Source organism: Augochlora pura, chromosome 10 (genome assembly GCF_028453695.1).
Source record: "Augochlora pura isolate Apur16 chromosome 10, APUR_v2.2.1, whole genome shotgun sequence".
Lineage (NCBI taxonomy): Eukaryota > Metazoa > Arthropoda > Insecta > Hymenoptera > Halictidae > Augochlora > Augochlora pura.
In genome coordinates, this window is record NC_135781.1 from 6,943,717 (window position 1) to 6,967,847 (window position 24,131).

Below are 24,131 nucleotides of genomic sequence, written 5' to 3' on the forward strand. Positions count from 1 at the left end.
ATTGGGTGGGCAGGTGATTTTTGGCAATTGCTGGTCCCAACGAGCATGCCAATTGGGGACAAACGCTGTCGCAAGCACTTGACAAATGTTCGAGCATTTTCCTGGGAAAATACTGTCGACTGTTTAATTGTTCTAAAACTATTGGTCCATCGGGGAGGAAATCGGGGAACCTGTGGAGCAGATTCGATCGACGAATGGTTCCAGTAAAGACAGAGGGAAAGGCGCGAACTGGCGGGAGGCCGGAGAACGCCTCTCAATTGGTCGCTTCTAACGAGCGCGCGCGCGCGCGCGCGGAAAGCGTAGGTAGCTTAATAGCCATATTTACGGCCTCGTCCAATTATTGGGTAAACACGAAGAATCCGCAGGTCAATATATTGTTCCTGCTGGTCGTTTTTGCGCGGGAAAACCCGACGGGCGGCCCGCCGTTTACGAGTAACAGCGACGCAGGTGTTCCTATTCGCTGGTAAGTATCGCTCGAGTGCAACCGATCGTTCGCGATTTTATTCTCGCGCGTAACACGCCCTGCAATCGTCCTAGAACCTGCTCGGATGCATTGGCATCACCATCGCGGTTCCGCGAACAGAGATCTTCGACATTGCGACAAAATTTTTGCAAAATTAGCTTCGGGTCGCCGGTATTCGAAAAATCTTTCAAGTGCTAATGGTTAAGCATTGTTCAAAGTTTTCGCAATCTTTGTAAACGATCCTCGATCTTCATGCAACTCCTTGCAACAGTGTACTCGGTCTCAATCTCGGGAAATCAATGCGATAATTGTTGAGGGTGGAAATGGTCGGTGAAACGCGTGTCGGCGACTTCAATAACCGGTCGAGGGTTCCTTCCTTCTCCGCTTCTTTTGAAGAAACTCGGCCGTTGAACGCGATTGCGAATTAACAAACCGTTTGCACGGGAAAAAGAACGGAGGGTGGTACAATGGAACCGAACGCTCGGACAATTTCCTCGCTGTGTGAACGAGCTTGAAATGATCATCCCGCTGCACCGTGTCGTAATTGCGCATCTGCATGCATGGGCCCGCTAATTGATCGATAAACGGAGATACTGGGATAATTAGTCTTCGGACGTTAATGTGAATCGTCCTGTCCGAGGGTCCGCTGAAAAGAACAATCGCACGGAAGCTTGCACCGATCGTTTTCTTGTCACCCCCTATTTCTTCATTTTCAATGCAACTTTTTTGAATAACTACCTCGTGAGCAGCTCGTCGAAATCGTTACAATTAGTGTCTCATTTAGAGAGCGCAGCAGATCACCGATCACAACTATGGCTCAATTATGTATGAATTTAACCTAGCGTCTTTAACATCCATAAGAACGACTGGTGCTTTGTTATTTCTTGCATTACCACATTTATCAGTAATTACTGTAAAATAATTTACCTATTCGACGTTACTATCAATGCATTCCGCACATCTACATCAAGAACCTTGCAATTTCCGCAATTGTTCAATAATCTATGTAAACTAATGGATATTTCCCGTTTGCGAATAACTAAGTAGATACATAACTAAATTTATCGGGACTCGAAAAAAGACATGAAAGGATACTTTGATCCTGTTTCTATCGGAGCGCGAACGGGATTACGGCACCGGTTACCGATCGACTTTACGAGACGCTTTACGATTCTCTCGACTTTCTCGTCCACCGTGGTAATTGCAAAATTATTCGATAGAGCAGCGCAGTTCTGGACGGTCTAGCCACAGCTCGAGCGCCTCTCGTATCGCAAGGACATCGAAACTCGAACGCGATTTGGTTTCCAAGCGGTGAAAAACGATTCCCGGTATTATCGTTGTTAGCGGCGCGCGCTCGCGTGCTGCCGATTTCTTGCTGCAATGAGAAGCGCATGGTAATTGTCGATTATGTCTGCTCCTGGTCACTTTACGTAAGCGCTGCAGATGGATATTTAATACTAAGATATTTTATTCGTTCTCGTCGCAAGCGTTCGCGGAATCTTTTTTAAAAACTGTAAATTTATCAATTCTTTCCCATTGACGTTTTCTAAAAATATTTTGTACCTTTTAAGGACCGAGTGAACCGCCTTATTGCACACCTCGCTCCGACCCACCTCGGTTTCGAGAGGTCGCGACGCGTCGGCCGGCGCGGCGTGGACAACCATAATGACCGTCGACGCGCCTCGAGTCTGCACTCTCGAAAAACCGACTGCAACCGCTCGTGGGGGTGCATTGTGCTCGTTGCGCGCGCGCGCACCGACACAGCCACGCGGCCAGCGTAAAGAATCGGCGCGCACACGTATATGGAACGTGAAATACCCGGCAATTTGCGGGTTTACGAGTTATTTCGCAATGGCTGCAAAGTATAGTGCTACAGTATTATACTGGCCGTGGTAGCCCGAGTGCACGGTCAGTGAACGGCGCTGCGCGGTGCAGACCTCCGAGGAGGGATGATGCGCTAGGATGCGTGTAGGCGTGTTTGGAGTACACCTTGCAACCGAGCGCGATAACCCTCCCCTCTAGCCACTGGTAGCTCGCCATGTCTGCGCTGGACTCGATTGTTTTATTGAAACCTGGCTCTCTTTGCTCCCGATTTCGAGCGTACTCGTTTACGACTAAACTGGCCGTTGTTCTACCATAGAAAAAAGTATAATGTTCTGGCAATGACTTGTGAGTGGGAGTGTACATTCTCGAGTTGACATTAGGAGATTTTGTAGAGCTCTGGGCGCTGTTAACGCCGCAACTATAAGTTTTTATTAATATATTTTCGTGCGAGAACGTGATTACCTGATTGGAAGAGCATTGTACATCGTTCGTCTGTTAGCTAAACAATTGAAAAATCCCACCGTCTAAAAAGACTCTAACTAACAGCTCTGCCAGAGGTATGAAACAGCAGGTACAGCATCAACTGTAACCTCTTAATTAATCTTTCCACACTCGCGAAAGCGCCGTTTAAACTTTTATTCGAGAGATCATCGTTCATAAACGATAACCCGAACACCAAGAGCTATGCATCTCCGATCGATTGCATCGGCCGACGGATAGTTTCGCAACAAAGCAGCAATCCGCGAGGAACAAACGAACCCCGAAGAGCATATTCGCCGTCACCTGTGAATTTTTACGGCCGATAACGATCGCAATCGGCCGCGTGTAACTGGCTAAACGGTCGTTGGCGGCACCGACGCGGCGCTGCAACGCTGGTGCAATCGAGTTGCACGTTCGAGGAGAGGAAAGAAATCCGCGGGCCGTTAAATTCGCCGTTAAATTCGCCGATGCAGGATCGCGGCGCGAGCGAAATAATCGAGGATCCGAGAGGCGTTATCGGCCGCGTTCGCTCGGCAAATGGACGGTTTCGGCACGATTACGTGGCGAAATCGTAGCGAATATATATTCCCGATACGCATGGATCACGATAAACTCGCGCGCGAACGGTGTGTGTCGTTTATCGCGACGGAATAATTTGCGTCGCTCCATATTTCTATCGTGTCGAGTCGATAAAAGAACTCGTAGCGTCACCGTGGTCGCCATCACGCCGGCTCGCGACCGCCGACCCCTTCGATGAAAGGGTCCAACCGCGTAGACGTAACCTGCATACTTCGCCATCATCTTTAACGTCTCTATCGTCGACATAGGGCTCTATTATTAATCCCTGGACGGGGAACAATTTCGGCAAGAACATATTTTAATATAAACGGCAGATAGTCTCAACACAAAATGGATCTTAATTTTGTATACAAAGGAAGATTTATACGAAACAGGCTATTGTACGTTTCAATCTAGGAATTCCGGCAAGAATAAAAGAACGCGACGGAACGTGATAAAACGACCGCGGATGATAGAACGCGTCATTTTCCAGACAGCAGAATATAGATCATAAAAGTCGAGGAACGAGACAGACAAGGGTTGGTCTCGGCGCTGCCGAGATTTCACATCCGCGTGGCTCGGAGAGGGGCGAAAAAATCGGGACAACGGAGCGAAACACAACGCGGGGTTAAATTTGGCGCGTGAGATCGGACAGCGCGAACATCGGACCGTGTCAGCTCGAAAAACGGGCCGGATCTTCTTAGGGGCAGGGGTAAGGGCAGGAAAAGGGGAGGAACAAGCATCTCCGCGAGAGCAAGGAAAGATTAAAGACCCGGCAAGTACGCCCCCACCGGAATGATGGATGCGATCCGTGAGACGCGGGCGCCGCTCGCCGAGTAGGTGGAGACTTCCATTTTCATTCCTACGCGCTTGTGCCTCCTCTCTCTCCCTCTCTCTCTCTCTCTCTTTCCTACTCCCGTCTCCTTGCCGACACTGTTCTCGCTTCGCGCGTTCTACCGCGTCTGTACGCTTTAATCAGCGATACATCCCGCAACTCGTAGCCACGCCGCGCGTCTCTGACATCGCGAGCCCGTCTCTCTTCGAGCAGAACCGTGAACCTTGATCTTTCCGCGCGTGCAAGGTTCCGCGAGCTTCAAAGCGGAGTCGCGACGTCGGGGGTGGCTGTCTTCCATAACTGCGTACCACGAAAACCGACGCGATCCTCCCCCTATTCTCATCGAAACTTTTTCCCAGTGGCGACTCGTTGATTCAAACTGTAAGTACGATTTTATGCGATTGTATTCTGATCGCGTTACACTTTGTATTTTTTATCCTTATTGGACATACGTTATCTCCCTGCCAGCACGATGTTCTTTGATACTTGTGGTGTTGGTTCTTCAATTTTAATTTACTTTATATTTATCGAATAAGACATATTAAATATTTGTATTATTTTATTTCGTTCATTTTTTAATAAAAAGGATAAACGATGCACTACTCTAGTAGTTGACCCTACACTACCCTAGTTGTTGACCACGATCACCATCCGACACAAGGCCAAATAAAATAAGCAAGCTGAATAATTTAGTGGAAGTGCTTCTAAGCGAACAAACGAACCTACCGAAGCAATAAGTGATCTTGAGGGAAATTAAAACCATTGAAATGAACTTTTCGAAGAAAGTTGCTGCCGAATCTTCGAAAGAGGTTCGAGCATCGAGGATGGCATCGAAGAAGAATCTAAGCAGAAGACACCCAGTTTCCAGCAAGAAATCGGACCGAGATGGTTTGGCCATCGGTGGTCCCGTGGTCCCTCGTAGCAGGTCTGTCGTGGGCCGCGGCGCGTTGTCCGCGCGCGAACAACAATCTAAATGGTAATCCAACACCACACCCTCTTTGCAAAAACTGAAAAGCACCGGCGCAAAAATCGCGGCCCGGCTTGGCGCGCAGCCGGCGGCAAAGGTCACTCGGGGCCCCCGGCAAAAAGCATTAACAAGGCTGCGATGAGCGTCCGACTAATTCTATAACTCTGGGCCGCCTCGCGTTCTTGTTCCCCGGTTCCCCGGTGCCCCTATCCTCAACACATGTTCCCGCGCGCGGCGTTATTTTATCGTCTCTCGCCGTTCGTTCTTTTCTTGCACCCCGGCTCGCTGTGTGTACCTTGTTCTTTGCTTCTCGCCCCCGCGCCAATACGCCGCCCCCTCTCCGACGGAGGCCGTTGCTTGAGCAAACGTATCCGAGCATCCTCGAATGAAACGCGCCGGAGACGGTCGGGGGCCGCTAATTATCTCCCGGCCGTGTAAAAATAATAATTAGCTCCCATCGTTGCATTAATTAAAGCCCCCACCCGGCAGCGGACGGACCCCCTCCCACCCCCCACTCCAGGATGTCTCGCTGCACGAACCCGCTCGCCGCCAGTAATTACGCGTCCCTTATGGCCCCACTAACCACTGTCCCACAAAGGGCGACCGCTTTACACGCCCACGTCGCTCGCGACAGCCTTCGCTCCGGTAATCCTGCGCGACCACCGCGACCACCGCGTCCGCTACTCCGCCGGCGATTCGCTCGCCTTACCGACGCGCAGACCCGATCCACAATGCTTATCGGTCGCGGGGACGATACCATCGACAGCGTTCGCTACTTTACGATCACGGAGATTATTACCCGGCCACGCGATAACACGGTTCCCGGGAGACTTTCCTCTTGTCGGCTCATGCTCTTTCCCCGTCATGTTTCCTTCGAACGTTCATAATTTTGCGAGATAGTTTCGCAAACTATCAATTCGGTATAGCAACGATTCTTTTCCTTTTGGCACAATATCGGAGCGATGTTGAAACGCGCTAAGGAACAATCCTTATAATCATTTCATGTAACACGTTATTTGAGGTATAAAAATGAACTATAAAATTCAATTAAAAATCAAATTTAAATAAAATTCTCAATTTAAAATCAAATAAACCTAAAATAATTTAAACAAAATTATTTATCCAAATTTACTCAATAAACTAAATTTTAATGAATTCACCCATCAAAATTAAATTGTAATTACCCCCAACTCCTGAACAATTTAATTTCAATAACAAAATTCAACTATAAAATTCAATTAAAAATCAAATTCAAATAAAATTCTCAATTAAACGTGAATAATACACGTTGTTCCTTAATACACGTTCATTGAAAGTAGATTATGAAACCTTTCGCATCAAGACTAATTCCTATAGCAGCAAACAAGTTCGGCAGATAAAATGTCTGGTCCAATATTTTTCATATCTTTTTGTTAACATGTTCGCGGATGGTAAAACGTCCAACGAGCTGCCAAAATAGACAGATGCTTTATTCTTAAACCACTGTATTAAAGCGTGTAATATCTTCGGAAAATAAACGCGAGATAAAAGTAGAATTGAATGCACGATAATGCGGCTTATAAATTTCCAATGTTGTAGCATTCGAATTAGATTTATAGAATATGAAGAACTTCGTCCCCTAAAATTATGAATGGATCCAAAGTTTGTCGACTTTCAAGAGTCACTGTTCTTAAATGTTCGGTTTTAGCAAAACCGAATTTAGCATTGTTTTGACTTAAGGTAGATAATGATCCAGATCGATATTCCCTATTTTCTAATATCAGCCCAACCATGCCACCGTGCTATAGGAAAAAGTTGTTTAGAATGATGACCTTGACAACGCAATTAAAAGGTCGCCGGAAACTGCGAATATCCCCGTGTTGCAAATAATTACCAAATACGGTATCGTTGCAGATTTAAATAGTCGCAGATTTAAATAGTCGCAGATTCAAATAGTCGCAGATTCAAATAGTCGCAGATTTAAATAGTCGCAGATTTAAATAGTCGCAGATTATAAAACGGAGCGGGATTCCTGAGCTGGATCGCGGAGGGAATCGGAGCAATCGCCGGTTTACGGTCGGGGAACGCGAAAGAAACGGAGAAGCATGCATATAGAGAGCTAGGTACTTGCCTGACGCACCTGTTTGAACTGCTCTTCGAAGCTCCAGCTGGTCTGCTGCTGGTGATTCGTTCCCGTCGAGTTGTTCTGCGAGTGATTGCTGGTCTCCCGAGGCTCGCCGCCGTTCCTCGCGCTGCCCTGCGACGATTCGCTGGAATGCGAGCTGGCCGACGATGTCATCTGATTATTGCCCACACCGACGCCCATAACGGCCGACTGCGGATGATTGTTCTGCGAGTGGTGCTGCGGGGTTAGGAACGCCGCCGGCGGCGGGAACGAGAACGGCAAATTGAACCCGCCGCCGCCCATCGCCGCTTGCAGCGCTTCCAGGCCGCTTTTGTTGTTCAACACGTCCACGTCGTTCTGCGCAGATCCAATGCAAACACCTTCAATCGACAATTCATCCGGGAGCATGCCGTTTCGTTCCACTAATGCCGCGACCGTACGAGAATCTCTCCGGACGTTCCGTAAGAATTTGACACGCGACCTTTGCAAACTTTGGACGCACGTTTCCTGCGATTCACCTATCCTCTGCGACTGCAATCGCGCTCGAAATTATTTACTTATTTGTGTATTTATTCTTTTACGGGTTTGGATTCACCCGCGGATAAATAATAAGAATAATAATTATACGAGCCCATTAATATGTAAGATTCAAGATGTCGAACTAATATACAGCTGCCGAAGCAAATATCTAAAAAATTATGCCTATAAAAATCTATAAACTAAATAAATGAAAACGGACAAGCCTAAATGAATGTTCGTTAGCGGCGTCTATAGCATTCCGCGGACCCGCGTACCTTCTGTCGGCGTTAAATCCGCTTTCTAGAGATTACGCACGGGAAAATTTCCTGCGTTTTACTTTGGTGAGCAAACAGCGATAGTTTTGAAACACAGCGGAATACAAACAATGGCCGCGATTCGAAAGCGAGGATCGTAAAAAATGGTCTGCGTAATTTCCTCGCGTAATAAAAAAAAAAAAAAAGGAATCGACATTATGGTAACAAGTGCACGGGATTGCGACACACACTCTCACGATTCGCTAAAGGTCCTGTCACTCGCGTTGCGCTTTTTCCACGGTGTCCTAACCATGGGTGAACCGCGTTTAAACGATTAAGCTGTTACCCCATTTTCCCGTAGCGTTTAAACGTTCAGACGGTAAATTTCGTCGGACGATAATTCGCGCGTAAACTCGGCCGCGTTATTGCAAAAATTGCACGCGACTTGCGATTAAAAAGTTTGCAACGGTATCGAGAGCATGGCTCGAATCGAAAGTACAGGCGCTTTCGTCGCGTTTCCGACTCGCGTAAATCGACTTTGATCTTGCGAAAGAAACGATCGCGGCTGTCGCGGTGCGAAACGGCTAGACCGTGGATCTTTTATGCAAAATAAAAATCGTCCGTGTCGATTGTAACGAGCCGACGTTGAATGAATATTCGTTCTGGCAGGTCAATTATTTTTTACGCAGTTACATTTGTATAAGTTCTCCTATGTTTTTGCAATTCGTCATCTCGGTAACCGCCACGAGCGCACAAAATTCGCGGTCTAATAATAACCAGATGGAACGATCAGCGTTAATCGCTACATCGTTGAATCGAATAAAACGTCAGCCGTCCAGTTTTTGCGGAGATGTGCATGACTGTCAGTATTTACTGCATCGATCTATTCTACGTGTCGTTAATAATATCCGCAATTAGTTGATTCGCAACTGGCTCCGTTCAAACGAAAGAGAGAAGAATGAAAATGTGGATTATCAAGGGTATCGTGGGGCGACCAATGGGCTGTACCTTTCTTGTTTTCTAGATACACCTAACTTTTTTATCAGACCATTTATCAGATAAACAATACTATGCTTGTTTACTAGAAATTACGAATATCATAAATGAATATAAAAAAAAATGTGAATAAATATAATATAGTAAGTAAGTATAAAAAATATAAATAAATGTAAATTCCGGGAAACAAAGGCACGGCTATTGGACATCCCAGATAAGCTGGCTCCACTAACCTACGCTTAACCTTTTAGATACGGCTGGATTTTGCGCAAATAAAGTTTTTCGTAACTAAATTACGATTTTCTCTTAATATATATTTCTTTCCGGATATCTATATATAGTACTAATAACATATATTCTTTTCTGAATATATTGTATATACACACTTTCACTTTAATTGTTTGCTTTAATAAATAATAAAACAATTGAGTAAAGCACGAGCGATTCGCGAAAGCCACTATAGTGGCGCGTAGTATCTAAAAGGTTAACCCTTCTTTGCATGATGATGGAAATTTCAATCATAACATTTAGTGAAGAAAAAAAGGTACTCAAAAACTGTAAACTTTAAATTTGTTGTTGCTGGCAACTTTATAAATGACTATTGCGTACAACAAAACGCAGTTGTCAAAAAATAGCAAACGTCACTGTCAATTAACAAGCCTAGAACTTGTCATTCCACTGTTTGTGTAAAATTCCCAAATGTAAAGGCTATTCCACAATTTCGTGTAATAAATGTGGAGTTAATTTGTGCTTGAATAAAAATAATAATTGTTTTTTAAATTATCATTTAGAATAAAGGAGAATAAGTAAACAATATCTTTTGATTTATTTAGTACTGAGCTATATATGTAACAATGCATAATGATGTAAATTTCCATCATACTGTTTTTTAAATAATTCAAATTCTTATTTATACTAGGATTTTTTTAAATATTTTTTCCTTTAATCTAGAGCATTAATTACATCAACCTGATTTATTTTAAAAAAATAGGAAAAATCATGCAAAGAAGGGTTAAGCGTAAACGGTCGAAAAATCCGAGCACTGACCTCCATTTTGAGCTTGGCCAGAAAGTGCGGGTGGTGTGTGCTCATCAGGCTGTTCAAGTGTGTTAATGGAGTAGGAGTGCTGACCGGCACAGAAGCATTGTCCGAGGAGGAGTGCGTGTTACCCTGAAGTGGCTGTTGAGGTAATTCCTCTCCGCTCTCCTCATCCTGAAGGTCCGGATCCGACAGATCCTCCTCCTGATGCGACTGCAAGCAGATCAAATGATTCTGGTTAGACCGTTGTCTTCGTTTCGACCCGCGTCTCCGACGTCGTCGAGGGCCCGCTCTCGCTCGCTCACCTTCCGTTTCGCGATACCCGACGATAATTACCACTTATTCGTTCCGCCGCGGCCGGTGCACGCGTGCGAATAATAACGAGAGAAACGTTTTTGATCGCTTTCGTTTCTCATCTCGGTGTTACGCGTGACTCACGCGAACACCTATAGGACGCGAACGAATATCTCAGTGCATTGCAAGCTCCGTTGCCTGCCGGGAATTAATCCGCGACCCCCTCTGCCGCATTCCGCGATTCGCCATACATACTTTTGTTTCCAGAAACGTCGTGAAAACGGTCCGAGCAAAAAACCTTTCATGGTAAATATTCGTAAAAATTCAAGCTTTGATTACAGATTTAAATAATAATAACGACGAGTTGTTATCGTAAACAATTGCTAGAGTTTAGATGGAACCTCGCATGTGAAAAAATTCTAAAAAATAGTTGTCAACAATATTGGGTAATGACGCCTAAGTAAATAGTCGTACGTCACTGAACGCTCCTAATGTTTCATTAAGACCTATAAAAACGATTACGGTGCCTAAAAGGGTTGTCTTGAAAAATAAATAATCCGAGCTATATTCAGTCACAGTTTCGCCGCAATGGTCCGCCCTACGAGTGTCACGGTTTGTTCCGCCCCGCGATAATAATTTCCAAGTTTTTCGATGGGCGTGCGAGCTTCGCGATCGCGATCAGGGCTTGCCGAGTCGTTGAAAAGCGACGTTCGAGCGGTCAGGTTATTTCACGCTGATACGGGGGAAATAAGAGGCCTGGGAAAATGGACGCGGCTCTCTATCGACCGTTCCAGGCATAATCGCAGTAAGGAGGGCAGATATCGAATCATTAAACATTAATTAGGAAAATGGCGAATGAGCAGCGCTATACGAGTCGCGATAACTGCTATCGTGCGGCATTATTATGCTACGGGTGTCATAAGTGTTTTACGGCCGTGCCCGTTGCACCGGTGCCGAGATAAAACTATACAAAGTGACATTACCGCGAACGGAAATGGGCGTCGTAAAACCGCGGCCGGTGGTACGGATGTTCGGTCGTCTTGCTCGCGAATCGAATCCCCCCCTACCTCCATCGAGCCTCCGATCATGCGAGCACTCGAATTTCTGATCCTGCATCCCTTTATTCTTTTCAGTTTCGCGTCAGTATCGAGTTTCAACCATAACTTTTGCTTTCTCACGATCGCGACGCGACGAGTTATTAGTTATTACCACTTTCCGCGGACTGGACAGTGACGTCCGATAACGTCGCTGATTACGTTCCTTTGTAACCCCTTTCCGCGAGATATATTAGGTGGTGGAACGACTTTTTCGCAATTTGTTTACCGTGTCTCGTTCATCCTGTCGGCATATCTACCGCATACAAAATCACCTATTCTCGGTACCGTTTCGAATCGCGTTCATTCTGTTAACCCTCTTGCAAGTGAGTAATGTCTTCTATTCTATTCTGCAGTGATACAGAAATTTATTTATTTATTTATTTATCGTTTATACATGTATAAATATAATACAAAACTCAGTCGAATAAAATAAAAATTGCCTCGGAAACAGAGATCGATCGTGTCACCAAAGCAGCTCGTCGAATAGCATAATTTCGTAGGGTAACGATGCAGGAAAATTCGGGGGGCGTTCACCGGTCCACCAAGGGACCCACCGATGCCCCCTTTATCTACGAAGCTGGCATGCAAATAGATTCATCGAATCTCCCAGCTTATTCAAATGCACTAACCGCGCGCGCGCGCGCGCGCATCTCTACCTGAAAAGGGCGGACTTGGATAAATATATACCTATCGGATGCAGGTGTACCGAACGCGGGGTGCAACGGGGACCGTCACCCGATCTCGGATGAAATCGTGATCAGGGGAGGTAAGAAACGAGGCGATACAACCGGGCTGCCTGTGTCGGCGGCTTTAAGCACGTGTGATAATATTGACCCTTCACGGTGGTCAACGGTGTACAGTTCTCGGCCGATGGAATCCTAATCAAACAGCTCCATTATTCCGATCCAGTCGGATTCCTCCATCGGACCACGTAATTTCTCAATTTTTGATTTGTCCTTTCGTTTCACTGGCACCGAACTTTGGACATTTTTTAACTCGATACTGGGAAGCTAGAGTCAGTGTCGCGACTTATTCGAAGAGAATTTTACTCCTATAATATCTCGAATAACATTTTCAATAAAATATTACGTATCGAACATTATCGAAATATGTTTCGAATAAAATTTTAATCGAACAACAGCCACCTAGATCGAGATCGCCTAAAGCAATTTTTCTGAAAACTTTTGTTTCAGATGCCATCGCTGGATCTACGAAATTCATTAAAATCGTGTAGCAATGATCTAATCATCGGAAGAAGAAACTCCGAGGTACATCGATAGCCAATTATACAACGCGTTACTTAACATAATTAACTTTTGTTGATGCAGCGTTTGTCACAGCAATATCGTCGGTCTAAAGTTGCCAGACTGCAATTTCCAGGAAACAATGCTGGAGGATTAATCACCTCGATCTTCGGCATCGAGCAAAGTCCGATCCATTCTACTATTCCCAACGCGATTTAAAATCATTGTCGCAAACAGCTTTCGACTGTCAATCAAGCTCGATGATTAATGGAACAGAACATTATCCGGTAACTCTAGAAAGAAATAACGCCAGTCTTTGACGAACGACTCTCGTTAAACTTTCGCGCAACAATATCCCTCGCGAAACGTGGTGCAGACCAGTTTTTCAATGGGAAACACGACTTCCCTAAAATTGTTGTTGCCGAGTAAAAACCTAGCGGTAAACTCGACTTCCGCAGTCCTTCCGCAGGCCTTCCGCGGTCTAGCCGTCACGTCGGGCTCACGATAAGCCGAATCGTGAAAGTCGATCCGCGAAGAAAACGCGACGCGAACGGGCAAGGCCCCCCCCGTAGAAAGTCGCGAGGCGTGAAAACGAATTACGATCGGTTGACGTCTCGCATCAGGTATTCCCGACGCGGGCCCAGAAATCACGTCGTCCATTCAAGAGGTCCTGGGTCCGACGTAGCGGCCGCTGTCATTACGATAATCACGTCCGGACCGCTATTGTTCTAACAGGACCCGTCTGCTCGCACGTGGGCGTTCGAATACCCGGTTAGACGGACTCCCCGGGGGACGGGGGAGCCGCTCTTCTCACCTTTTTTTTTCATTTGATGCTCGAGTTGACACCCAGGACGTGTTAGGGGGGCTTGTTGGAGCAACGAGGTGGGATCGATCCCGTGCACCTTCAGGAGGAAGTGTATTCGCGACGCTCTTAATGACGCCTTCGGCTACAGTTGGTACGCGACTGACATTCTTTAACCCTTTAGGGCTGTCAGGAAGATTCAAGCATATTATCTTTCTAGATACTGTCCAGTCGAGTCACCAAACGGATTCTTAACTGACTGTTTCAATTCGTAAAGTGTGCTTTACTTTTCTGTTTCTCGACACTTTTTTCAAAAATTTCATAATATCGCATCCGTTCGAATTCAAATTTCAAAGCAAAATTATATGACGTCAATTATTTTTTCGACATTCTTACGGCTTGCGAATTTAATGAAATTGAGATATTATAATCGATTGACGTAGAGATTATTTTCCAAAAATGAAATTGTAAATAATTCTGCCAAACGTGAGAGGAAAATCAGTTGAGTATTATCTCGGAAACTAGACGTAACAAACGACTTGGACGGATTTATTCAAACCTGGCATCTTCCAAACGTGCAGCCGCGACACGGCGGGCGAGATGAGCCGAATAAATCAATAGGGAGCGTTCGGGGCCACGGGGTCCTGGGCCACAGGTAAAACTGTTACCCTGGGCAAACAAGTGGGCGCGGCCTGTCCCTGTTCCACCGAGAGAGAATCACTCCCACGTCTCTGTCACCGGGAATACCTGTGGGTGACGCCGCACGTTTCTGCATAATTCGTAGGTTGGCCTACCGAAAACACGCGCCCGGACACTCGTTCGAGCACGCTCGAGCACGCTCCGTGGGCAGCGGGCTGATCGGCGCGACGACGCCGCTTCCATTCACCCGCTCGAAAGACGACCGATCATCGTCCTCTTTATTGGCCACAATGGCCGAGCACCTGTACGCGATCCGATCTTTATTCGGTGATGTAAACTCGACTGCTGAATACGCTGAATGAAAGGTATTCACACTATTCCGGCGTCAATTCTCAATTGAAAAGGGGAACCGGCTCCTGCGACCATGGAGGATGTGCCCTCTTTCTTGTGTAGGTGAGCCATTGTGTCGCGGAAAAGAGCATGCACGAGTTTCTCCGGTTTTTGAAAAGCTTGGCGCCAGCAGGTACAATATCCACCTTCGTGTTCTTTCATTTTTATAATGCGGTATCTAATCGACCATTCATTCGACAGAGGGTAGCGAAGTCAGCGACTGCAGGGTATTCGTTTACAGTGGTTTTGGTTTATTTCCAAACACAATTCACTGTACATTTATCTGCCTGTTTGATTTCAATTTCTGCAGTTTATTTACTTCCACAAAAGACGAACCTATTTTCCGCTGAAGAGTTATTTTTCTTCCTGGTATTGTTAGGCTGTAAAATTATCCAACATTGAACTATCAGTTTTCTCCGCGATTAGATGATTACAATTTCTGGGAATCCGGCAGAGGCTTCTAGATCGGGATGAATCACGATCACTCTTCTGCTCACTCGAGGATGAATAACGTACCGAGACAATAATCGTGCACACGATTATACGACGCGATACACAGAGAGATGGAGAAGAAGTAACTCGCGTAGAGGTGCCACAGCCGCATGAAGACATTTTAGCGAGATTTAATATATCCTAGACACGACAATAGCTAAATTTACCGGAGGCCAGGCACACCGCGGCTACGTAGCCTCGTGGCGTCGTTGCATCGTTGCATCGTGGCATCGCGTTATCCCATCGGAGCCGCGGCATAAGCGGCAGATAACCGTGAGCTCCGCGGTGATTTATCGCCGCGACGCCGCAACGCGATTGTCTTATTGTTTATACCTTATAGTTTGCACGGCTTCGCGGGTGTACCCGTGTCTCCCCGTTAACAAAGACCCGCGCGCGTCCGTGCGTTCATGCGCGCGGCCTCATACGTTCGCCCGTGCGTGCGCGACCACCGACGCTTAGTCACTAAATCATCGTCTAAACGCTCGGGACGGCCTGGACCGCGCCACTGTCTCGAAATATTCTAATTATTGTCGCGTTATTGGACGCTCCCGCATCGAGACTCCTCCTTTTCCACTTCGCAGATTCGCTCTAATTGTGCCCGACGCGATTTCAAGCACGATTCTCTTCTACTCGCTGGATCTGGCTACCAGCTGCGAAGTTGAGAAAATCAGGCGCGACAAATCATTTTACAGCAGAATGTAGGCTTGTTGTATTTTATAGAGTAAAGATGATTTTTGTAATATCCTCGTAGCAAAATTTATTAAAATATACATATAATTTATTTGTATAGGTACTTTCTATCTATCTATGAAGATCTGCGCGATTATTGCATCAGTCAAATTATTTAAAAAAATAAATTAGCAAAATTTATTAAAATATACATATTATTTATTTGTTTAGGTACTTTCTATCTATCTATGAAGATCTGCGCGATTATTGCATCAGTCAAATTATGTTGCAAGTGAATGGAAGTTCTAACCTCAATGATCGCTTCGAGGATCACTGAAAAGGAACTAAGTCTTTTAGCTGGTAAGAATAAGTCGTTGACAGTCCTTGAAGATTACCGACAAAAGATGCAGACGAATTGCCAATTACCAACAGCTTTCGAGGTATTTAGAGGTCCAAAAGAGGATCTGCCTAGTGTCGCCGAAATTCTCGGAAACTATTAACGTCTCCAAAACTCTGACGAATCTTTATTTATTCAATCAGTTCTAAGGAACCTAGAACATGAACTCTAGAATATGAATGCTGAACCCACAGCCAAAAACAAATATCAATGTGGTCCAAGAAGCGAACGCGAAAGCGAAAGGAATACCAATAGCCCACCTACAGATGATTCGCTATATCTTTGCATGGTCACTGTTTTACAGTTTTAAATAATCGTGAATTAATAAAGTTTAATTTATTTAATTATATTAACTACATGTAATTCCCGTTTTGTTTGGCACATCAGCTGTCGCCAGTGCTGCATGTATTTTGTTTAGTAACAAAAAAGACTCGTCTTCTTCAAATACGGTGCAGGGAAGTTAAAAGTTTGGACTTCGCTGCTCTAGATGTTCGCAAGAAGAGTTTGACAGTCTCTTGAAAGTGATTGATAACGTCCGCAGCACTTTTTCGTGCTATCTGAGAGATCGTGGAACCAAGAAACGGGGGAACGTGGAAATTGCGATTGCTATGGGCAGGGAAAAAAAATGGTGGAACGAAGGTAGTCGAGATTTCTCGGCGCGCATCGACGAAATTAAACGAAGCCAGGGGCCGGCCCAGCCTCGAGGCTGGTGGGTGTCTTCGTGACGAAGTGCCGGGTGCAAGCCGGTACGCAGAGGGGGGTCGAAAAATGAAGAAACAGTACGATTCCAAGCATATTACACGGACGATTAATTTGACCCCACCTCGAGACCGCGCGAGAGAGAGCCGCTGCAAGATATATCGTGCTGCTAGAACACCGCGTCGCATCATTCGTCGATTATTCAACGCGGCCACCTCAATGATTTTCGCGACACGTCCCCTAACATAAATTACACCGCCCTCGAAAGCCGTCGTTTCTCCAAAATGGAAGGCTCTGGCAGACTTTTTATAGAACGCTCAACCAATTCTCGCGTACGCGTCGAACGCAGCAAACTTTCTCGCAGACGAATTCTACGAACGAACGTAAATTTTTATAGTCTCGAATTTAAAAAAAAACAGCAGGACAGCGATATTAAAAGAACCGTGTCATCCACGCATATTGCCAATCGATGTATTGTTAAGATAGTAATAGGTTAATTGCTCGAACCTACGAAAACCGTTGGTATTATCGGCGATAAGACGACGCTCGGAAATTGGAACCCACATACGATCTTCCGCGCCATAGAGATCTTTACGAACGTCGGGGACAACTGGCTCCCTGTCGGCGAGCTAATTGAAACGCATAAAAATTGAAAACCGCGATGGGCAACGCGTCAAACGGGCCGCGTTATCGCCGGCGTTATCGAACTCGTTTCCTCCAACAGCGGGAAGAACGAGTTCATGCTCGAGTTCAATGAGCAGGTTAGAAGCCAGTTTTTAGTTCCTAGTTCCCTCGACGAAACATTTGACTAACCGAAAATGATATAACCGACAATGCCCGGATTGCCCTCGAGGGTGTGGTTTCATGATTCTTTGCGTTCAGAGTGCCTGAGGGGCGTGGCTTCGTCGCTCGTCGAGTGTATAATGCATAAGAAGCCTGAAATATTAATGTTCTAACACTGTCGAATCAACTGCAGAGAGTATGATTTTGTCGTCGTTTTGTGAAGTAGTATGGTCTAGGATTTCGAGGACATCATTTTTTTCTATTTCATTTTTTTTACGGTACATGATCTTGAAAATATGCGTACAAAATTATTTATAGATTAATATCGAGGTAGTAAACTTTTATCGTTTGAACCAAAGATTTAAAATGGATACCAAGGTTCCTTTTTAATATTCCGAGTAAAGATTTTCGAAGAAGGGTGGCACCGATGCTCTTTCCATAAAGAGTGCCCGGAGGCGTGACTCTCGCGCTGCAAAGTGCCGGATTGGTATAATTTCATTTTTCTTCATGCGTAGAATGCTCCGAAGGGCGTGGTTTCGATGCCCTCTGCGCATGGAAAATACGCGGTACGAGCACGTTATTTCCATAGCTTTCGATTTTCGAGCAATGAAAATTACCTCCGGTAAAGGATGTGCAAACACGCAGACACGAATCAAGGACGAGGATCGGTACGAGGGGAAAACCGTAACCGCGAGCGACGAATTCGCATTTCCGAAGAGTGCCGGGCCAGGCGTCCGCTCTCGGTCAATGCGGTCTTATCGACGGACGAGAGTACGGTGAGCGCGGAACGATTTAATGAATGGCCCCGGCGTTCATCCGCGCGCAATAAAAACGAAAGTTTAAGTATCTACACGAGTTCCGTTCGGACCCCCTGCGGTGCTCCCACGTAGAGATCACGGCTTCATCACCAGATCTTTCTCCGTCGTGCACGCGTGTACGCGCTCGCACGCATCTGCACGCACGCGGCCGCACACACAGTCCAGGGTCCTCGGGCCGTCCCGCGCCGCGCTGCGCTCCGCGCGTCGCGGTGCCCGGCGAACCTCGTGGCGCTCGTGAAATAAATTCATAAGTGGCCGATGATAAACAGCTCCGAATCGAAGTCGTTTTGGCAGATCGATCGATTTAGATTGAGAGATTACCCCTGGCGGTCCGGGTCGCGACGGGTGGACCACGGGGGGACCGTGGGGGGGGCCGTGGGGGGGATCGATGGGGGCCCGAGAGAGGCGGAGAAAGAGCAAGGGGGAAGGGGGGGGCCGAGATTTATCGGCTCGGCCAGGACTTTTGTCAGGTATATAAATTCATTGACCATCGGAATCGTCATCGCTGTAATCGCCTTTATTTATCAATATCGCCGGGAAGGCGCATCGATCAAACCTGTCTATTTAGGTGAAGCTTCCTGCGGGACACCTCCGACGGGGTACACGTCCTCGCGATACCTGCCCGCTCTCGGCCCGAGGTCCTGCGAGCGGAATTCGATCCACTGCCAAGACCCGGCCAACCTCCCACGAATGCGAGCTCGCATATTTCACCCCGATGCGACTCGACTCGGCTCTAGTACGCTATTCAACTCGGACTCGACTACGATCCACGCGGCATTTTCGCAACTCGGTTTACGATCGGTCACGAGATCTCCTCTTAACGCTGAACTCACCAAACCGATCGAAACGACCGATTTCATATTCTGTGTTTCAAGGTTGCCGAAATTATAATCACCGTGTTCGTTAAGAATGATGAAAGTGAGAAATAGATAGAGTTTGGGAATTTTCTTTACAGGCAATTAAAAGTTTGAGATTTTAATGGAATTTGAGATAATTTTACTGCTTGATAACAGTTTTCGAAATTTCACTTTCAGCCATTAGATGTTCGAATTTTAAAATATCGCTTTAGCATAACATTGGGTGCAGTTCAAAATTTTAAGAAAATATAAAGAAATCGATCCTTTTGAACTGTTAAGGCAGTCACCCCTTAATCCCGAGCGGCCGGTACACTGCAACTAGAATCGATCGTAAAGCTCGCTCGCGTCACGCCTTCTGCCGACAGACACGTTCCTCCTTCTCTCTTAATCCATCTTTCTCTTTCTCTCACCGATCCCCACGTGTCCGCCAGATTCAGAATCCGGAGACGCTCACGGTAGGCACGAATTATTTTTATCAATCTGCGTCTCTTATGCAACTGCCGCCTTGGCGGGGGGTGGCTTCCAAACGAGAATCCGATTTGGATTCGACGGGATCGCGTGGGTGGTAGCACCCTTTGCGCACTTTTGCTCGTCCGCGGCGAAAAAGTGGATGTTTGTCGTAAGGACTAAAGACCGAAGAAAAGGCAGAAGCGTAACTGCAAGATAGCGATGCAGAGATCACAATTCGACGGAAGTGAAAGAAACCAGAATCGATATAATGCAAGTTAGCAGGGCATATTAATTAAAAAATGAATGAAATAAAAGAATAGGAAAATGCAATATGATTTATTGACAGACCATTTAACGATATTCGATAGTAATTGGGGAAGAATTCTTCAATCGCAAGGGCGAAGAAAAGAAACATATACTACGGATCTATCTAAAGTGTCCAGGATTAAAGGGAAATTTCTGAGAAGCAGGTGAATCGATTGAGTTTGAGCGGCCCGTCCGTTCGATCAAAGAGCAAAGGTCCGCGGAGACGTAGGTGCGAGAGGGTGGAGGACACGGTACGATGTCCGCGATTTGTTTGAACGCGTCGGTCGGTTTCTTAGTCGCGAAGGAAAGCTGTCTCTCGATCGGCGGCCACGTCACGGCTCGGTCTCTGGTACGTATATCCCGGGCTCCGAGGGCGGTCCGCAAGATCAAGTTCGGGGAAAAGGGTCCCCATCGCGAGCGAGAGCCATATTTATAACCGTGGCGCATTTCGTGTAAAGTAAATCGGAGACGCGGTGGAAAGACGGACGGACGATGGCTGCTCCGCCAGATTTAATTAATGACCCGCCGAGTTTGATCTGCCGCTACAAAGACCGAAGACGCGAGAGAGCCCCGAGATATACCCCGTCTCTATCTCCCTCTCTCCCTCTCTCTCTCTCTCTCTCTCTCTCTCTTTCTCCTTCTCCCGTTCGCTTTCTACATCGTTGTCGCGACTCTCTTGTCGTAGCACACCACGCGAACCGAGCTTGCCGCGAGAGAGCGAGCAGGAGGGCCGAGGAACGTTTATTTCGGTCCGCGGACCCGAGCGGACGCGAGCGGATTCGAGCGGGCGCGAGAAAGGGCCGACGTCGTCTCTCTTATTGTTGTTAGAGAGCGCCGCGGACTCTCCCCGTCCATCCCCTCGCCGTTTTATTACCGCAGTGGAACGCCGCTCGACAAATTGCCAGACCGAAATTCGACTCTCCCTCGACCCCCAAGAATCCGTCGCCCTCTATCGACGACATTGTGGCCACACTCGAAGGGCCCCCGAACCTCCGTCGCCGTTTTTCTATTCGCTGCTCGTCGTCGAAATTCGCATTTTTTATACGAACAGAGAAGCGACCGCAGCATTTCAATTGCAGATTTTCATTGTCTTATGAATACAAACGAATTTGGTAAGATAAACATTGCTATGAATTATAATGAAAAAAAAAACAGAAATTGGAAAATTAAGTTCTACATAATTTGATTGAGCGTAAAAAATGCTATAAAAAATATATATCTAATATTTTATCTCATAAATTACTAGTAAAAATTAAATCGATCAATGAACATCGAAAGTTTCCCTCCAAGATATTAAAAAAGATTTAGCTTTGAAATCTAAAATACTTTGCTTCCTCTAAAGTTGTGTCAGACACGAGCGATCTTTCCAGAAACCGACACACGTGGTCTACGATGTTGAAAACTAGACAGAGACTTTCAGAGAACGGTGTCGATTCGCAAGTTTAGGGGAATCGTTTGAAGATGCTAATTACGAGTCGGGGTACCGCGAAACGTCTTTGACTGTACTCCAAAAGATTCGTCTCGATTAAAAGGATTACGGAAGCCGTCGCAGGGATCGGTCCAAAGGATTTTCAGATGAAACCGAGTCACAGAAATGTCTGGGAAAATCGAAGCAGAAGGTTGCCGGATCGGTCGACGCTCGTTTGCAGTAAAGAGGAAACCTTGCCTGTTGCGGTGGCTCCAACTAAGGACCATCCTCTCTCTCTGTCTCTCTCGCTCTTTCTCTCTTTCTACGTATATAGTTATTTCGAACTTGACCCAAATACACCCAGCTTGCCCGGAACCAGCGTTTGACGTATAGTGACACAGCGACTCGCGTTTCGATCCGTCGGACGTTCGCTCTTGTATTTTTCTCAACCGGCGAAGGCGTCGAGAGAAGTAGATTGATCGATCAGGGTCGTCTCCTGTGCGCGTCGCGTCTTCGTCCACGAGGAATGTCCACGCCGCTGATCCGCAGAGGACGAACAAGATTTATTTCCGTACCATGGTCCCTCGCGTGCGCGCCGAGGAAACGCGAATTCGAACGTCTGGGCTCGGTCTTATCGGCTTTTTCCGATCGCAGATGTCTCGAACCAATTGCTGACTACTTTAATTGCATTGTATCAAAAGATTGTATCGAATCATTAATAGTCAGCTCGCAATCCCTCCCCGAGCCTTCATACGGGCACTTTAATATGTGGATACGAGCAACGGATCGCTCAATTGAAACACGTGTTTATCCAGTACTTTTAAATACTTTTTTAGCGATATCTTGTCTGGACCCGCTCATCATGTTACGACGCACGATTAAAGAGCCTTGCAATTCTTAACTATAAAAGGTAAACATGTGTATAACACGTCGTTACCGATGATAGTGCTAAGTGCGTTGAATTACAAATATCTTTCCGATGTCTTTTTAATGTGCTTCAACCTATGCAAGCTAATTTATTCGATGCAATTACCTGTGCCTTATGAAGGCTAAAAGGAAAGAAACTACTAAGTGCAAGGAAGATTATCCACGATGAGGATGATTGCCCAAGATGCAGATTGAATTATTACAAGCATCGTCGATCGGCTGAATGCGATATCGTGCCGATGATGTGTCTTCTCTGATGTGGCACATCACTTTTGTCAGGGAATATCGAAGGTGCGATTTTGGGATGACAAATCATTTCAACGAGTACAGAATTGACGATGTCCACGATTATTTGCAGCTATATATATTAATTTTCCGCGCCATTAAAAGATTGCTATACCACTTTTCAAAATAATTATAACGGTATCAGAGTCACTTATATTTAAACAACTGTTAAAATAGCAAGTATCATACTTGCCAATAAATACTGTAGATTAGAAAGTATGTTTGCAAAAATGAAAGAATGTGTTATATTATTGAAAGAAACTCCCGACATATGTATACAAAAAGTAGGTTTTTTCAAACTTCAGCGGTCTTCCATCGGGCGTGCAAGTAAGTAAGCTCGATCTGTGACCAGCGGATAGCGTGTTAATAACAAGAGCTGCGGTTATTAATAAAAGCGAAGCCAGGAAACGGTCCGGCGTGCTGCGGTAGGAATTCGCGTCTCGTTAACAAACGGTGCGCGCGAAACGCGCGGAATCGGGTCGCAATCGTGCCGGGAATTCTCGTAGCTCTCCGGGAATTGCCGGGGTCCTCTTTCGAGCACCACGGACTACAGTGTTGTGGACGATAAACGGGAGAAGCATGCGATCCGGCCCGCGGGCCTCGAGAAGCTAACAGAGTAGAAGGATCGACCGTAGACGCGCGCATACAAAGAAAGTGCGCGCGACAGCGGTGCAATAATTGTCATCTAAATCCACGGAGGCGCGTCCATGCGAATTCCATGGAGTAGGCGCAGGCTGTTCGCGGGCGTGAGAGGGGTATCGGGAGTGCGCCGCCCGAAGGGGGAGGGTATAGAGCAATATTAATAGCGTGGGTGGTGGCGGAGCGTCGTCGAAGATATTGTTAGAACTCGGGGGGCTGCGTTACGCGGTCCAGAGGGGAGCTCCTCGCTAATGGGGTTTTAATGACGGCCAGCTGTCCGTCCGTCACACACTTTTAGACAACTATTCGGTATTTCTGTATCGCCATCTCTCGATCCGATTCCTCGGGCACCGACGGATCGCGCGAGAGAGACGGAGCGGCCTCCCACGCGCTTCCCCGCCGTGGACGAGCGGAGACAAGCGGAGACGAGCAGAGGCGAGCGGAAAGCTCGATAAATAATAGGCGCGGACCGCGGGATATTTAGCGTCGACGCGTCAAACAGCGTGATCCTGGACGTTGACGGATACCGGTGCTGCCGATTAATTTATAGAGACACGATTCCCCGGAGTTTTTATTTCGAGATCGGGAACGAGCCACCGGCGGAGCGCCGGCAACCACGTGCTACGGCGGCAGCGTTGCGAACACTATAGAAAAGTGGCAGACCGCGGCGCGATTTTATGGTCCATCAACCGCGAGCGGTGCCGCACAGGCCTCGCAACGCGGAGAACTTCTGCCACGTGTTCGACGAGCGCGATGCCGATGTGCATGGCAACGCTTCGTGCAAACCGGGGAGAGGGCAATTTATTCGAAATCTGTCGACTGCCGGCAAGTGGCGCTCGATGATCGGCTATCGTGCCGGCTTTATACGAGGATTTACGCGCGGACTGTTCGTCTCTT

At 46.6% G+C, this 24,131-nt stretch overlaps 1 protein-coding gene across 2 annotated transcripts in view; it reads right to left on the bottom strand.

The window, feature by feature from the left end:
• Positions 1-24,131, bottom strand: part of Retn (retained) — a 166,701-nt gene that overhangs the window by 100,710 nt on the left and 41,860 nt on the right. The window contains exons 2-3 of one of the 2 annotated variants that reach the window (XM_078192991.1): positions 10,048-10,251; positions 7,238-7,588 (exon numbers count right to left, since the gene is read on the bottom strand). In XM_078192991.1, coding sequence (XP_078049117.1) covers positions 7,238-7,588; positions 10,048-10,251 — 555 coding nt within the window. The remainder of the gene's footprint in view (positions 1-7,237; positions 7,589-10,047; positions 10,252-24,131) is intronic. The other variant, XM_078192992.1, reaches the window with a different exon arrangement.